Source organism: Argiope bruennichi, chromosome 11 (genome assembly GCF_947563725.1).
Source record: "Argiope bruennichi chromosome 11, qqArgBrue1.1, whole genome shotgun sequence".
NCBI classification, from domain to species: Eukaryota; Metazoa; Arthropoda; class Arachnida; order Araneae; family Araneidae; genus Argiope; species Argiope bruennichi.
Window position 1 is genome coordinate 56,538,397 of NC_079161.1, and position 17,475 is coordinate 56,555,871.

The 17,475-nt window shown below is 34.3% G+C and overlaps 1 protein-coding gene across 1 annotated transcript; it reads right to left on the minus strand.

Annotated features, from left to right (window-relative positions):
* Positions 1 to 2,178: 2,178 nt before the first annotated feature.
* On the minus strand, positions 2,179 to 4,245 carry LOC129956564 (sporozoite surface protein 2-like). Its single transcript, XM_056068492.1, has one exon. It carries the CDS (start codon positions 4,243 to 4,245, stop codon positions 2,179 to 2,181), a length of 2,067 nt encoding a protein of 688 aa, XP_055924467.1.
* Between the last annotated feature and the right edge of the window lie 13,230 nt (positions 4,246 to 17,475).

Consider the following 17,475-nt stretch of genomic DNA (forward strand, 5'->3'; position numbering starts at 1 on the left):
AACGGCAGTCTTCATAAAGAATCATTGACGAATAAAGTTCGAGAACTTCTTTATAACTTACATCAATATATTTAATTTTCATGCATCAAAATTCAATAGAAGTTATTCAGCATTATAAAAGGGATGGGGAGGTGATTGAAATTCCATTTTTTAAATTTGCAATATATAAGATAAATAAAATTTTTAATAATCTACAATATTATTCTCGATATATACATATGAATATCAATATTCTCATGAATACCTTTCGGTCAATGGTTTACCTACTTCTTAAAGGAGGTATGGAATATATTCAGATAATGGAAATTAATTTTTTTGATATTGGAGCGATTGCTAGTAAATATTACCATAAATACTTATATCAGTACATATTGTATTTGAGCGCCAATTGTAACTAATATATAAAGAAACCCCTAATTAATGTATTAAAGGAATAAAATCCAAGACACCCAAGAATGGTATCAACTCATGATCGGATAAAAAATGAAAATTCGGTTGTTTAAAATAGCATATGTCATGCAACCATGATGTCACACAATTTATTTTCAGTAGATTTGTTTTGATTGATCGCAAAATATTCAATTTATAACTAATTTCTCTTTCCTGGCGCTTTAAAATATATAGATATGCATTTACTGAACTTGCATTGAATTGTCTCTCTTGCTAAAGTGAGTTATAGAAACTTTTAAGTTAGTATATTAACCCTTAGCACTCGTAAAAGTAATTCGATGCAAAATCACCTAATACAAGGGCTTGTTTATTGCTCCGAAAACTAAGTATAATTGTTTTGAGCTGAATTCTTTTTAATTAATTTGCAACTTCTTACGACTCTGCTGGTGTTTTTATCAATCAAAATTAAATAAATAAAGCTTAAATGGTTCACCGTCTTGAATGGTGATTGAAAAATCGCCATACGAGTGCAATGGGGTAATCGTGTTTATTTAGAGATTCATCCAATTGCCATAAAAATAGTGACTGCATCTTGTTGCAATCACTATTTTTATGGCAATTGGATTTTGTTCTTGAATCCAATGTTAGTGAATTCGTTGCAATAAATTTTTATCAAGATGATATTTAGTACGCACGTAATCTGTCAAATTTTTGAATTTTAATTTGTTAATTCCCATTCACTGAAAGGGTTGCAAGTTTCGAAATCGCAGCTTTAAATTTTTATTAATATTTTGCAACAGAAATATCAGATTCGATGCTTTACAATGATTCAGGGAAAACTAACATAAGGTTGAAATAAGTAAGCTATACATACTTTCGACTAAATGCTAAAAACATATGAACAATAAATAAGATTCAACTCTTTTTCATCCCAAGATTTCGAATCTTTTAATATGTATGTTGAGAAAATTATAGTGGTATTTATTATCTTAGTTAAAATTTGTCTTAAAATTATATTGAATTTCAGTCAAACTTAGCGCGTATAGAAGTATTATGCAAATTTAATAACGCAGTTCTCTAAATGAATAAAATATTACATATAAATGATTAACTAATATGTCCAACATCGAAATATGACATTTCAATTTCTATCAGAATAAGAATCAAGTGAATGTATACTACACTAAAAATAAAATATTCAGTTTAAAAATCAATTTTAATATCATCGATGTAAATATGCATTCAAATAGAAAACAATATTTGCCTAAAAAGACTCAGTCAATCGTTTATAAAATATACAAACACAAAGAGCATAATCTTAGAAAAATATACCATAGGATTTCTGGATAGAATTCATGAATATCACTGAACTTATTCACTCCTGTTTTGCAAATTACGAAAATACATTTCTTAAAAATTAGTTGTAAAATATAAAATGGATATAACGAGAAAAAAAAATATGCATAAAAGTTATATATTAAAATACAATTTAAAGGATACTTTAAAAATTAGGAAAGCAGCTGTTAATTTCAAAAAGGAACAAAGTTTTTGGTTCGATATCATTTTAGTAAATCTATCAGAAAAGAACAATACAATTGCTTGCTGAAGGTGAAATGCAACAAGGCTACAATTTCCTACAAATGGTATATTACTAAGAGTTAATAAAAGAAATAACCACTTCAAATAACTCCAATAAAATAAATTACGTTTAAGTTTAAAAGATTAGTCGACCGAATTGCCGTCTTCGTCTTTCACATTTAAATCCTTTCTTTTTCGCAATACACTATATTAACCAGTCATGTCTGGTTCTTCATCACTTTTGAATGATCGCTGTCGCTTTGCACTTCTAGATTCTTCAGTTTCTTCATATATAGTACTCAGCTTCCTTTTTTGTGAATTTGGAGATTTCTCTTCCACATCAGGTAGCGAAATTTCCGATTCACTCTCAGGATTACAGGATTTTTCTCCTTCATCAGATATATCCATTGGAGATTCATTATCAGAAGTTTCTTGGTCTTTCTTTGTAGATTCATCAACAGACTTTTCAGAGTCATCAGATGTTTCGTTCATTATTGATTCATTATCCCGATTTTCAGGACTGGGAGATGATTTTGATGTGCTCGTTGAAGATTCTTCTGATGTTTCTGGGTCATCACATTTGTCATCCTGTCCTTCTGAAGTATCAGATTTGTTCGTCGAGAATTCATCATCTGGCTTGTTTGAATTTTTTGATTTACTGGTCATAGATCCATCAGACGTTTCTGGATTTGATTTTGATTTATTTGTAGATCCATCTGGTGTTTCCGGATTATCATATTTTTTCGGTGAGAATTGGTCATCCGTTTCTTTTGAAGCATCAGATATGTTCGTCGAAAACTGATCGTCTGTCGTTTTTGGATTATCTGATTTATTGGGCATAGATCCATCAGGTGTTTCTGGATTTGAATTTGATTTGTTTATAGAATCTTCTAGTGTTTCCCCACAGAACAAATTTGATGACTCAAAATGATCACCGGGTGCTTCTGAATTGTCAGATTTGTTCATCGGGAATTGATCACCTGGGGTGTTCGGTTCTTCCGATTTATTAGACGTAGATCCATCATCTGGGGTGTTCGGTTCTTCCGATTTATGAGACGTAGATCCATCATCTGGGGTGTTCGGTTCTTCCGATTTATGAGACGTAGATCCATCATCTGGGGTGTTCGGTTCTTCCGATTTATGAGACGTAGATCCATCATCTGGGGTGTTCGGTTCTTCCGATTTATGAGACGTAGATCCGTCATCTGGGGTGTTCGGTTCTTCCGATTTATGAGACGTAGATCCGTCATCTGGGGTGTTCGGTTCTTCCGATTTATGAGACGTAGATCCGTCATCTGGGGTGTTCGGTTCTTCCGATTTATGAGACGTAGATCCGTCATCTGGGGTGTTCGGTTCTTCCGATTTATGAGACGTAGATCCATCATCAGGAGTTTCTGGATTTGCTGAATCTCGATTTTCACCCGCGGAGGAAGGATTTTCACTTGAAGACCGTGAAGATATTTGCTGATTTTGTTCTGATCCAGTATCCTCAAATGGGGTGAGTCTCAACTCATCGGTAGTTGTTGATTCAGCTTCTTTTGTAGTACTCTCATTCCGAATGGGGAAGAACAGATTAGAATTCCGGACAGGACCTTCCTCAATAGATTCGTTTTCGCTTTCATTCGTTTCATTCATTTTCTGTTTTTTCTTTTTCTTTCTCTGTACTCGTAGTGTGGTGTCTACTATATCACTTGTTGCTTCTGAAACATCGGCGAAGTCTGTTTGACTTGTGCGTGGTCTATAGTTCTCCTCTGTCAAAGGTGAAGTATCCGTGTCATCATCATCTAGGTTCCGCTTTTTTGATGATCCAGCTCTCGGACTTCGTTGAGTGTCTTCAGCACTCAAAGAATCATTGCCTGGCTCTTTATCCTGGCTTTGCAGTGAATCTTCTGAAACTTCCGTTGAAGCATTGTATAGATTTTCTAGTGAATCGTCTCGAATGGATTCCGTTGAAATACTATCCTTATTTTCGATATTTGGAGATTCAGAGTCCTCAACTGACTCCGGTGACTGTATTTTATTATTTGGAGGATTCTCATTGGGATTCTTCTTAATTTCTGTCTGAACAATGTCACTTTTTGGAGACTTGTTTTCCGGTTCATCAATGGATTTCGCCCTTGGATCGATTTTCGAAGATTCGGTGTCTGGATCATCAGATACTTCAATCTTGGATGCCTGCTTTGCATTTCCATTATCGTTTTTATTATTAAAATCTTGCTTTTCTGAATTTTCTTGTTCATTATCTGCGGAATCTCTAATATTCGTGGTATCTTCCATATTATGACAGGTAGAACTATTCAAAATCTTTTAACTAATTAGACTACACGTTTACAGAATTTGCGCGCCCACACACCTTTACACAAAGTCGAGTGAAAAGTAATTAAGATTAACTGCGGTTTATATTTCGAACACACCCTTTATCGGAGCGGAGCTGTAATTTTTATTTTTCATTTACATTGTTAAAAACTGAAATATGCTCAAATGATTTTTTTCGGCTTATCTAACTTATTATATATGTTATTATGATTTAATTGGTGAAAATATTTAGTATTATATTATTGGAGCCATTCTCATGAAAGCCCGGAAGACAGTTCATTTTTAAGTTCATCTTTTTCCAAGATTCGAATTCAGGGTTTGTAAGATTGTGATTCTTTAACCATTATGCAGTTTGGCTTGACCGGTTCCTCAATCATTTTAATCCAGCGAAAGGCCTTCTTGTGATTGTTATGATTGGTTTTTTATTATTTCATTTTATTCTTGTATTCTGCACTACATTAAATATTTAATTTTGTAGAATCCTCTGAACACAATATAAAAATGAAACTTTTCTGCCATTCGCCAGCCATACATTGAAAAAATGTGCTTAGTATAATTGACAAAGCTTTGAATTTCAATGTATAAATTCGTTTCTATAACGTTCTAAAGAGTTAAAATATATTTTTACGACTTCATATTTTCTGATACAATCTAAATGCATGAAGAGTTTTTCTACAATATTCACAGACACTTTTGGTTAATATGAAAAATATATATATAGTGCTATAAATATTTAAATAACGTATAGCGCATTATATTGAAAACTCGTTATTTAAATATAATTTAGTGACCTTATATTTGTATAGGTGAGATATGTCAAGAGTTTTCCAAAATCTTGAAATTCAGTTTGGATTTTAAAAAAAGTGGATAATGCTACAACGATGCGAATATATGTAGCACAAATATGAAAAAAAAAAAAAAATGTTCATAATTTAATTTATAATGAGACTAATTTTGCAATGATAGTCCAATCTTTTGGCCTGTTTATTGACATAGACTGCAGTTGGTAAAGAATTTATTGATTTCCTGATAGTTCTAAATAGCTAAATATCTCGAAATCTCTTCTATATGTGAATTAACTTTTCGCTGATTCATAGAAAAATGGATATTGCTGAAAATATTTTGATAAATTACAGCGCATATGTAAAAATCGAGCATAATGTAATTTGCAATGTAATTTGGTAGTCAAAATTCGTTTTTAAAAAAATCGATTAAATTAAAAAAAAAAAATCTATTTCAGATATTCGTACGTAAATTAGATGTTTCAAGGGTGTTAACACAATAATCACATTCATTTCTGTTTGATCTAAAGAAAAGAAGATACTGTCAAAGATATTTTAAGATGTTATGGCGATCATATAATAAAACGGGCCTAATATATCTTATAATGAAGTTTGACTGTTAGGATTCAATTAATTGGTGTTATTAAAGACCAACTGATTTTTTAAAGCTAATTTAATTTTTCGGATGCAATATAGATATGCCAAGTGTTTTAATTCAAAATTCACATTTCTTTTGATGCAAATGTTTGAAAATGTTATAGTGTTTACTGAGCATAATATAATCTCAGTATGATCTGGTATTCAGAATTCACATTAATATTAAAGGCATGGATTGAATTTTTTTTTTAAAGTATAACTCAATGATTCGAATGCAATCTAGATGATTCAAATTTGCCTTGTAATTCACATTCATTTCTGTTTGATCTTAAAAAAAGCAGATACTGTCAAAGATATTTTAAGATGCTATATCGTATATATATATATATATATATATATATATATATATATATATATATATATATATATATATATGTGTGTGTGTGTGTGTGTGTGTGTGTGTGTGGTAAAATGGACCTGAGATTATTTATAATGATATTTGGCATTCAGTATTCTTTTCATTGGCTGTATTAAAGCCATAGATTGAATTTTTTAAAACTATATTTTAATGATTTGGTTGCAATCTAGATGCGTCAAGATCTTTAATGCAAAATTCACATTCACGTCTTTTTATCTCAAATATTTTAAAATGGTATTATGCATATATAGAACACATGATATAATATAATTTCCAATACAATTTTAATCAGTATTCATTTCTTTTGAACTTTTAACCCTTTAATGGGGAGGTGAAAATTTTGGACTTAACTGCGGAGGTGCGTTCTAGGAGACTCCATTTTCGTTACATTCAAATTAAATTTTCTATTAAAAGTATTAGTATGAAAATCTGTCAATATATTCTGCAGGTATTTTTCTGATATGTAAATATGTTTTAGAAATTTTTCAAAATATATTATCATTGAAAAAAGTAATTGCGTCAGAATATACGCTTTCATCCTCAAATTACAAGTTACAACAAATAATATTCTTGAAAAAACATTACTTTTTTCTTTTCAAATCACATTTATTTTTCCAGTATGTTTCCAGTTCCAAAGGTATATGGAAAACAATATAATGTAAAATTCAATAATTACATAAAAAATTAAAATTGACAAGGGTATAACTGACCCTCTTTTACCGGCAACATTTCTACGAAGAAACTTGGGAACATTTATAGAACGGATTCCGAGGGTCTTTTAAACATACAAGTTAAGTACAAGTATAAAAATCTGCCTGTAAATTCTGTAGATATTTTTCTTGGTATATTAATATATTTTGAAAAGTTTTCAAAATACATTATAAGTAGAAAAATTAAATACATTTCGACATAAATATTAGAATTACTCTAATGAGAACGTTCATCAAAGAAATCTTCCGTACAATTATCCACAACACTAAAATCACTTTCTGCTTCATTTAAGTCTCCGGAGCTCCACTTCATAAGAGCATCTGTAGGTTGCATGATATTTCGAGGACCAAGTTTTAAAGCGAACTGCTAACCCATGAATAATACTAGAACACTATAAGGGAGGTGCGGTCTCACAGATGTCAAGCAAAGAAATAGCTGCTGTATTTATAAAAGCAACCGCTGAAACCGGTTAAAAAGTGATCGTGTAGAGAAGGCCACGAAACAAGAAGCTACAGCATCAATCCATTCGATTGAGCTAAAAATAAAATAGGGGTGATTAAAAGTCCATCCTTAGCGGTCTGAGATACCGTACTCCCCAGTTAAGAGTTAATACCGAGCATCTTATAAGATTTTCTTGTCTACTACAATTAAGGTATCACAAAGAAATAAGAACCTTATTAGATAGTGGTACGAATTAAGTCAGTAAACACGTTAGCAATTATTCTTTGCTGGATAAATTAGCTTTTAGAAAAGACGAATAAAGAAAAAGTATCTTTTAAAAAATATCACATTTTATTGATGGAAATATTTGATCAAATAAGAGCTACAGGGAAAATGCACTTAAAAAGGATATAATTAATATCCTGCTATCAGAGGAGGGCTACAACATTTCCGTAATTACTAGAAATATGACGAAATTTTTTATTAAACATTCAAAATCGGATGACGTTTCTAGTAAAATTTCTTGCCCGCCATCTTTCAGAATAACCGGAGCATCGGCCTTAGCACACTTTTTTACACGATTCTAATCTTTTCAGATTACTCAAATTTCGAATTGACTCACATTTTGAGGAAAGAAGTAGTCCACAATCTTGTTTTTCAATTTGATGTATGCAATCTTTCCAAAAAGCAATGTCGTTACCTAGTTCCGTCATTGATGACTCGGCTTTAAGCTGCATCTTCTCAGCTTCATTTAGTAGATAACTGCTCAGTTTTTTAAGATCTTCATTAAAGTCCTTCTTTTTTACCATTTGAAGCGTCTCTAAAACGAAAATCAAGTCCAAACAAGTGTTAGAAAAATTCTTTACATCTTTTTTGAACTTTTCAAAACAATTATAACAATTATATTGGGCTGCTAGTTATTCTAGTAGAACCAGAATATTGTTGAGCTTCCTTCAATAAGTTTGTGACGAGCTAATGAAGCAAATCAATGCTAATTTCTACTTCTATTTTTGCTGATTGTCTAATTATTGACATTGATTTAATCTGTACTAGATTTTCTCTCATCAAGTTTTTTATATTTTTCTTTGACTTCACTGCCGCTTCATGCTCTTTCGTATGAGAACGTAAATGTGATTTTAAAGAATATCTGCGCGAAAACAGTTTGGAACAAAACTTCGTAAATATAAGGTTTTTGTTTTGTATGAATACGTAAATGTCTTTACTCAGAGCGTCCGTCCGAAAATGCTCTGCCACATAGTTCAAAGGAATAAGGTTTTTCTTTCGTATAAAAACGCAAATGCCTTGATAAGTAATGTCTGGAAGCAAGTTCCATTACAAATTCTTTAGTTGCAGCAATAACCGTTGAGTCACCTTCAACTGAACGGTTAAGACTTACGGCTTTTTCACAATATTTTATCGATTCTTGACTATCGGAGAGAGTTTGAGTTTCTGTATTTGGAGGTTCGGAAGCTTCTTTCAGCGTGTCAACGAATGGCAATTGTTTTCTTTTACTCCCTCTAGAAGTTCTAGAGACAAAGACAGCTTAGTTATCTTGCGTCAGATTCGGTATCATCTTTCGAAGAGAAGGCCCATAATATTCATCAGCATATATCTTAAACATCTCAAATATACAATGAGTCCTTCGTAAAACATTTTTCGACAAAGTTGCCAGAGGATTTCTTATAGACCACGTGGGAAAATTAATGGGTTTTATTTACTTCATGCTTTTTATTTGATCTTCAAGAAGTAATGGAAGTCATTTTTCTTCCGTACCTTCACATTCTGCCATTAGAGGAGGCTGCAACATTTCCAAAATTATTAGAAACTTGCCTACATTTTTTATTAAACATTCAAAATCGGATGACATTTCTAGTAAAATTTCTCGCCTACTATCTTACAGAATTACCGTAGCTTCAGCCTTGGCACATATTTTTTTCCTACTCGATTTTAATCGTTTCTTCTCGCTCAAATTTAGAATTGACTTTCTTTCTTTCTTTTGCCACAGAATATCCCCGAACTTGGAATCTCTAGGATTCCAGGTCAATTGAAAGGATATAAGTGGGAGTATTTATTAAGATAAAAGAAATACACATAAAAAGACATAAAATATTAATATATACTTAAAAAAAAACCAAAATATCATCAATACACATAAAAAGTAACTATATACAATATTATAATGATCAAGGAGGTGTTCGGTGGGGAGTATGAGGAGATGAAATCTATTGAAGGTAATATATTCTGGAGAAGAGCTTGGTTGAGAAATGAAACGAAAATTTATACTGGGCTTGGGTCTGGAGAAATCAATTCCTCGTTCTCTTGTAGGAACCGCACAAGATTTCTAATTTTAACCTTGGACATCTTGTTTCTCATAACGTTGGTCCACCAGATATTTTCTAGGTCGTGGATGGGTTTTTTGAGATGAAAAGATGTGGTGAGAGGGCAGCTAGTGGCAAAATGAAGGGGATCGCCTACTTCGCCGCCGCCACATTGATCAGATCGTTTAATACGGAATATCATGAAATATGAAGGGAAAGAGCCATGGCCAGTTGCAATGATAATGTCAAGCCTATTCCAAGATGATGGGTTAAAGGACACTTTCGAGATGATTTGATGGATGTTTCTGCCAGTTGAGCCATTGTCCCATTCTTCTTGCCATCGCTGTAGGCTCAATACATTTAGAATACTTTTCAGATAGCTGCTAGGAGCTAGGTATTGAACGGGCGTACCTGCAGAAATGGCCTGTTTGGCTAGGGAATCTGCAACCTCGTTTCCGTTGTGGCCTACATGTGCTTTAACCCATCCTAACTTAATAGAAGGTTGGGGGAGCAGAATGGCTTGAATTTTCTGAACAATTGGGCTTGAGGTGGAGAATAAACTGATCGCTTTTAAGCTGGACTCGCTATCACTCCATATTTTAGCGTTATGATCGTATTTGCTAGCCCATTTACATGCTTCCTTAATGGCCAGCAGCTCTGCCTGAAAGACAGAATTCTTTTCGTTCAGTTTGCTGAGCCACTGATAAGTAATTTGTTCGTTTGGAATACACAGTAGGCAAAGCTGGTTTTTCCCTCGATTTTGGACCCATCTGTGAAAATATCCGTCTTGTTTGTAGGTTGGCATTCTTGTTTTAAGGAAATTATGTCCTCAAGAATAAAGTTTGAGGGGAAGATTTTTGTGTGAGAGCATTTCATCTCGAAGTTATCAGGATAATTTAGAATTGACTCACACTTTGAGGAAAGAAGTAGGCCACAATCGTATTCAAGGTTTTAAATTTTATTTATACACATTTTCCAAATATCCATGTCGTTACCCGCTTCCATCATTAACTACTCGACTTTCAGATGCATCTTTTGAGCTTCATTTATTAGATTACTGCGCAGTTTTTTTAAGATCTTCATTAAAGTACTTCTTTTGTACGATTTAAAGCGTCTCTACAACGAAAATCAAGTCCAACATAGTGTTAGAAAAGTCCTTTACATCTTTTTTGAACTTTTCAAAACAATTATATCGATTATATTGGGCGATTAGTGGAACCAGAATCTTCTTTAGCTTCTTTGAATAAGTTTGTGAAGAGCTAATGAAGCAAATCAATGCTAATTTCTACTTCTATTTTTCCTTATTGTCTAATTATTGACTGATTTAATCTGTACTAGATTTTCTCTCATCAAGTTTTTTATATTTTTCTTTGACTTCACTGCCGCTTCATGCTCTTTCGTATGAGAACGTAAATGTGATTTTAAAGAACATCTGCGCGAAAACAGTTTGGAACAAACTTCGTAAATATAAGGTTTTTGTTTTGTATGAATACGTAAATGTCTTTACAAAGAGCGTACGTCCGAAAATGCTCTGCCACAGAGTTCAAAGGAATACGGTTTTTCTTTCGTATGAAAACGTAAATGCCTTGATAAGTAATGTTTTGAAGCAAGTTCCATTATAAATTCTTTTGTTGTAGCAATTACCGTTGAGTCACCTTCAACTGAACGGTTAAGACTCACGGCTTTTTGACAATATTTTACCGACTCTTGACTATCGGAGAGAGATTGAGTTTCTGTATTTGGAGGTTCGGAAGCTTCTTTCGGCGTATCAACGAATGGCAATTGTTTTCTTGGACTCCCACTAGAAGTTCTAGAGACAAACACAGCTTCGTTATCTTCTGTCAGATTCTGTATAATCTCACGAGAGGAAAGCCCATAATATTCATCAGCATATATCTTAAACATCTCAAGTGTACAATCAGTCCTTCATAAAACATTTCTCGACAAAGTTGCCAGAGGATTTCTTATAGACTACGAGGGAAAATTAATGGGTTTTATTTACTTAATGCGTTTTATTTTATCTTCAAGAAGTAATGGAAGTAATTTTTCTTCCATACCTTCAGATACTGCCATTAGAGGAGACTGGAAAATTTCCGTAATAATTTGAAATTTGTTGAAATTTTTATTAAACATTCAAAATCAGATCATGTTTCTAGTAAAATTTCTCGCTTACCATTTTTAAGAATTACCGTAGCTTCAGCCTTGGCACATATTTTTTTTTCTACTCGATTCTAATCGTTTGCAATCGCACTGAAATAGATTTTCTCTCATCAAGTCTTTTATATTTTTCTTTGACTTCAAGGCCGCTTCATGCTCTTTCGTATGAGACCGTAAATATATTTTTAAAGAATATCTGCGCGAAAACGATTTGGCATAAACTTCGCATATATGAGGTTTTTGTTTTGAATGAATGAGTAAATGTTTTTTCAAACAGCTTCCGTCCGAAAATGCTCTGCCACAGACTTCACAGGAATAAGGCTTTTCTTTCGTATGAAAACGTAAATGTCTGGATAAGAATTGTCTTGAAGCACGTTCCATTACAAATTCTTTATTTGTAGCAATAATCTTTTAGTCACTTTCAACTATACGGTAAAGACTTACGGTTTTTTCACAATATTTTACCGATTCTTTACTATAGGAGAAAGTTTGAGTTCCTGTATTTGTCGGTTCAAAAGCTTCTTAGAATGTATCAAAGAATGGCAATTGTTTTCTAGGACTCTCACTAGAAGTTCTAGAGACAAAGAAAGCTTCGTTATATTTTGTCTATCTTCCGAAAGCTCCTTCTGGGTTTTACATATTCGGCCGTTTCTTTTCTGCACATTGAAGACTTTCATTTCCATAAATTCTTTACGATGAAGTTCGTCGCTGGTTAGCAAGGGATCACTTGTTTTACTGCCTTCAATATTCTGTACATCTAACTTTTTTTCTGAGCTATATTTCTGCCATCCGATAGCAGCACTTTCGGTCTCTGCAAGTTCGCGCAATTTTTTCTCATTGAACTTGGGCAGATAATGATATTCGTCTTCTTATCGATGTCTTGTTCTCTACTAAATAAATGTGCTTCCGAAATCTCCTTGTGGGGTGTACATTATTCTGCCTTTGTTTTTATGCCTCTTTCTGCGTATTTTTCGGAACACTATAAAAGGTCTCATTTTCTTTGGTGAATAGCCCTGAGTTTCATCTGAAGTTGGAGAAATGGTAAATTTTCCATCTGGACAATATCATTTCTTAGCCTCAATTTGGAACACTTTTTTCAAAGTTTATTCTTCCTTTGATGCTCCTTCATTTTTGGATATATTGGTCTGATCGTACGATTTCAACATAGTTTTTAATTCGGATAATCGATTTTAGCGTCAAATCTTTCGTCGCCAACTGTCTCTATCTTTTCAGGAGACTCATCAATTCTCCTCGTTTCAATTAATTCGTGATATGGTGGCTCACAGGCTGAATTCCGATCAACTTCTTCGGCTACATCAGAATCCTTTGATGTCAAAGCTAATAGTTGCATACATCGAAGACCATATTCCCTTTAAGAGGCGTTCTAGTCCGTCTGTGAATTTGGAGGCGCATTGAAGACTTTCATTTCCGTAAATTCTTTACCATGCAGTTTGTCGCTGGTTTGCAAGGGATTTTTTTTTACTACCAGCAGTGTTCTGTACATCTAACTTTGTTTCTGAGATATATTTCTGTCATCCGATAGCAGCACTTTCGGTCTCTGCAAATTCGCGCAATTTTTTCTCGTTGAACTTGGGCAGTAAATGACATTCCGTCAACTTATCGATAACTTGTTCTTTACTAAATAAATGTACTTCCGAAATCTCCTAGTGGAGTGTACATATTCTGCCTTTGTTTTTCTGCCTCTTTCTGCGTATTTTTCGGAACACTATATAAGATCTCACTTTCTTTGGTTAATAGCCCTGAGTTTCATCTGAAGTCGGAGAAATGGTAAATTTTCCATCTGGACAAAATTATTTCTTAGCCTAAATTTGGAACACCTTTTTCAAAGTTTATTCTTCCTTTGATGCTCCTTCATTTTTGGATATATTGGTCTGATCGTCCGATTTCAACATAGTTTTTGATTCGGATAATCGATTTTGGCGGCAAATCTTTCGTCGGCAACTGTCTCTATATTTTCAGGAAACTCATCATTTCTCCTCGTTTCAACTAATTCGTGACATGGTGGCTCACAGGCTGAATTCCGATCAACTTCTTCGGCTACATCAGAATCCTTTGATGTCAAAGCTAATAGTTGCATACATCGAAGACCATATTCCCTTTAAGAGGCGTTCTAGTCCGTCTGTGAATTTGGAGGCACATTGAAGACTTTCATTTCCGTAAATTCTTTACCATGCAGTTCTTCGCTGGTTAGGAAGGGATTTTTTTTTTTACTACCAGCAATGTTCTGTACATCTAACTTTGTTTCTGAGATATATTTCTGTCATCCGATAGCAGCACTTTCGGTCTCTGCAAATTCGCGCAATTTTTTCTCGTTGAACTTGGGCAGTAAATCACATTCCGTCAACTTATCGATAACTTCTTCTTTACTAAATGAATGTGCTTCCGAAATCTCCTTGTGGGGTGTACATATTCTACCGTTGCTTTTATGCCTCTTTCTGCGTATTTTTCGGAACACTATATAAGGTCTCACTTTCTTTGGTGAATAGCCCTGAGTTTCATCTGAAGTCGGAGAAATGGTAAATTTTCCATCTGGACAATATCGTTTCTTAGCATCAGATTGGAACACTTTATTCAATGTTTATTCTTCCTTTGATGCTCCTTCATTTTTGGATATATTGGTCTGACCGACCGATTTCAACATAGTTTTTGTTTCGGATAATCCGATGTTAGCGGCAAATCTTTCATCGGCAACTGTCTCTATCTTTTTAGGAGACTCATTTTTTCTTCGCGTTTCTATTAGTTCGTGACATGGTGGCTCACAGGCTGAATTCCGATCAACTTCTCCGGCTATAGCAGAATCCTTTGATGTCACCGCTAATAGTTCCATACATCGAAGGCCATTCCCTTTAAGAGGCGTTCTTGTTCGTCTGTGAATTGGGAGGCACATTGAAGACTTTCATTTGCGTAAATTCTTTACCATGCAGTTCTTCACTGGTTAGGAAGGGATTTTTTTTTTTTACTACCAGCAATGTTCTGTACATCTAATTTTGTTTCTGAGATATATTTCTGTCATCAGATAGCAGCACTTTCGGTCTCTGCAAATTCGCGCAATTTTTTCTCGTTGAACTTGGGCAGAAAATGACATTCCGTCAACTTATCGATAACTTGTTCGTTACTAAATAAATGTGCTTCCGAAATCTCCTAGTGGAGTGTACATATTCTGCCTTTGTTTTTCTGCCTCTTTCTGCGTATTTTTCGGAACACTATATAAGATCTCACTTTCTTTGGTGAATAGCCCTGAGTTTCATCTGAAGTCGGAGAAATGGTAAATTTTCCATCTGGACAATATCATTTCTTATTCTAAATTTGGAACACCTTTTTCAAAGTTTATTCTTCCTTTGATGCTCCTTCATTTTTGGATATATTGGTCTGATCGTCCGATTTCAACATAGTTTTTGATTCGGATAATCGATTTTAGCGGCAAATCTTTCGTCGGCAACTGTCTCTATCTTTTCAGGAGACTCATCATTTCTCCTCGTTTCAATTAATTCGTGACATGGTGGCTCACAGGATGAATTCCGATCAACTTCTTCGGCTACATCAGAATCCTTTGATGTCAAAGCTAATAGTTGCATACATCGAAGACCATATTCCCTTTAAGAGGCGTTCTAGTTCCGTCTGTGAATTTGGAGGCACATTGAAGACTTTCATTTCCGTAAATTCTTTACCATGCAGTTCGTCGCTGGTTTGCAAGGGATTTTTTTTTACTACCAGCAGTGTTCTGTACATCTAACTTTGTTCTGAGATATATTTCTGTCATCCGATAGCAGCACTTTCGGTCTCTGCAAATTCGCGCAATTTTTTCTCGTTGAATTTGGGCAGAAAATGACATTCCGTCAACTTATCGATAACTTGTTCTTTACAAAATAAATGTACTTCCGAAATCTCCTAGTGGAGTGTACATATTCTGCCTTTGTTTTTCTGCCTCTTTCTGCGTATTTTTCGGAACACTATATAAGATCTCACTTTCTTTGGTTAATAGCCCTGAGTTTCATCTGAAGTCGGAGAAATGGTAAATTTTCCATCTGGACAAAATCATTTCTTAGCCTAAATTTGGAACACCTTTTTCAAAGTTTATTCTTCCTTTGATGCTCCTTCATTTTTGGATATATTGGTCTGATCGTCCGATTTCAACATAGTTTTTGATTTGGATAATCGATTTTAGCGGCAAATCTTTCGTCGGCAACTGTCTCTATCTTTTCAGGAGACTCATCATTTCTCCTCGTTTCAATTAGTTCGTGACATGGTGGCTCACAGGCTGAATTCCGATCAACTTCTTCGGCTACATCAGAATCCTTTGATGTCAAAGCTAATAGTTGCATACATCGAAGACCATATTCCCTTTAAGAGGCGTTCTAGTCCGTCTGTGAATTTGGAGGCACATTGAAGACTTTCATTTCCGTAAATTCTTTACCATGCAGTTCGTCGCTGGTTTGCAAGGGATTTTTTTTACTACCAGCAGTGTTCTGTACATCTAACTTTGTTTCTGAGATATATTTCTGTCATCCGATAGCAGCACTTTCGGTCTCTGCAAGTTCGCGCAATTTTTTCTCGTTAAACTTTTGCAGAAAATGACATTCCGTCAACTTATCGATAACTTGTTCTTTACTAAATAAATGTGCTTCCGAAAGCTCCTTGTGGGGTGTACATATTCTGCCTTAGTTTTTCTGCCTCTTTCTGCGTATTTTTCGGAACACTATATAAGATCTCACTTCCTTTGGTGAATTGCCCTGAGTTTCATCTGAAGTCGGAGAAATGGTAAATTTTCCATCTGGACAATTGCATTTCTTAGCCTAAATTTGGAACACCTTTTTCAAAGTTTATTCTTCCTTTGATGCTCCTTCATTTTTGGATATATTGGTCTGATCGTCCGATTTCAACATAGTTTTTGATTCGGATAATCGATTTTAGCGGCAAATCTTTCGTCGGCAACTGTCTCTATCTTTTCAGGAGACTCATCATTTCTCCTCGTTTCAATTAGTTCGTGACATGGTGGCTCACAGGATGAATTCCGATCAACTTCTTCGGCTACATCAGAATCCTTTGATGTCAAAGCTAATAGTTGCATACATCGAAGACCATATTCCCTTTAAGAGGCGTTTTAGTCCGTCTGTGAATTTGGAGGCACATTGAAGACTTTCATTTCCGTAAATTCTTTACCATGCAGTTCGTCGCTGGTTTGCAAGGGATTTTTTTTTACTACCAGCAGTGTTCTGTACATCTAACTTTGTTTCTGAGATATATTTCTGTCATCCGATAGCAGCACTTTCGGTCTCTGCAAGTTCGCGCAATTTTTTCTCGTTGAACTTGGGCAGTAAATGACATTCCGTCAACTTATCGATAACTTGTTCTTTACTAAATAAATGTGCTTCCGAAATCTCCTTGTGGGGTGTACATATTCTGCCTCTTTCTGCGTATTTTTCGGAACACTATATAAGATCTCACTTTCTTTGGTTAATAGCCCTGAGTTTCATCTGAAGTCGGAGAAATGGTAAATTTTCCATCTGGACAAAATCATTTCTTAGCCTAAATTTGGAACACCTTTTTCAAAGTTTATTCTTCCTTTGATGCTCCTTCATTTTTGGATATATTGGTCTGATCGTCCGATTTCAACATAGTTTTTGATTCGGATAATCGATTTTAGCGGCAAATCTTTCGTCGGCAACTGTCTCTATCTTTTCAGGAGACTCATCATTTCTCCTCGTTTCAATTAGTTCGTGACATGGTGGCTCACAGGCTGAATTCC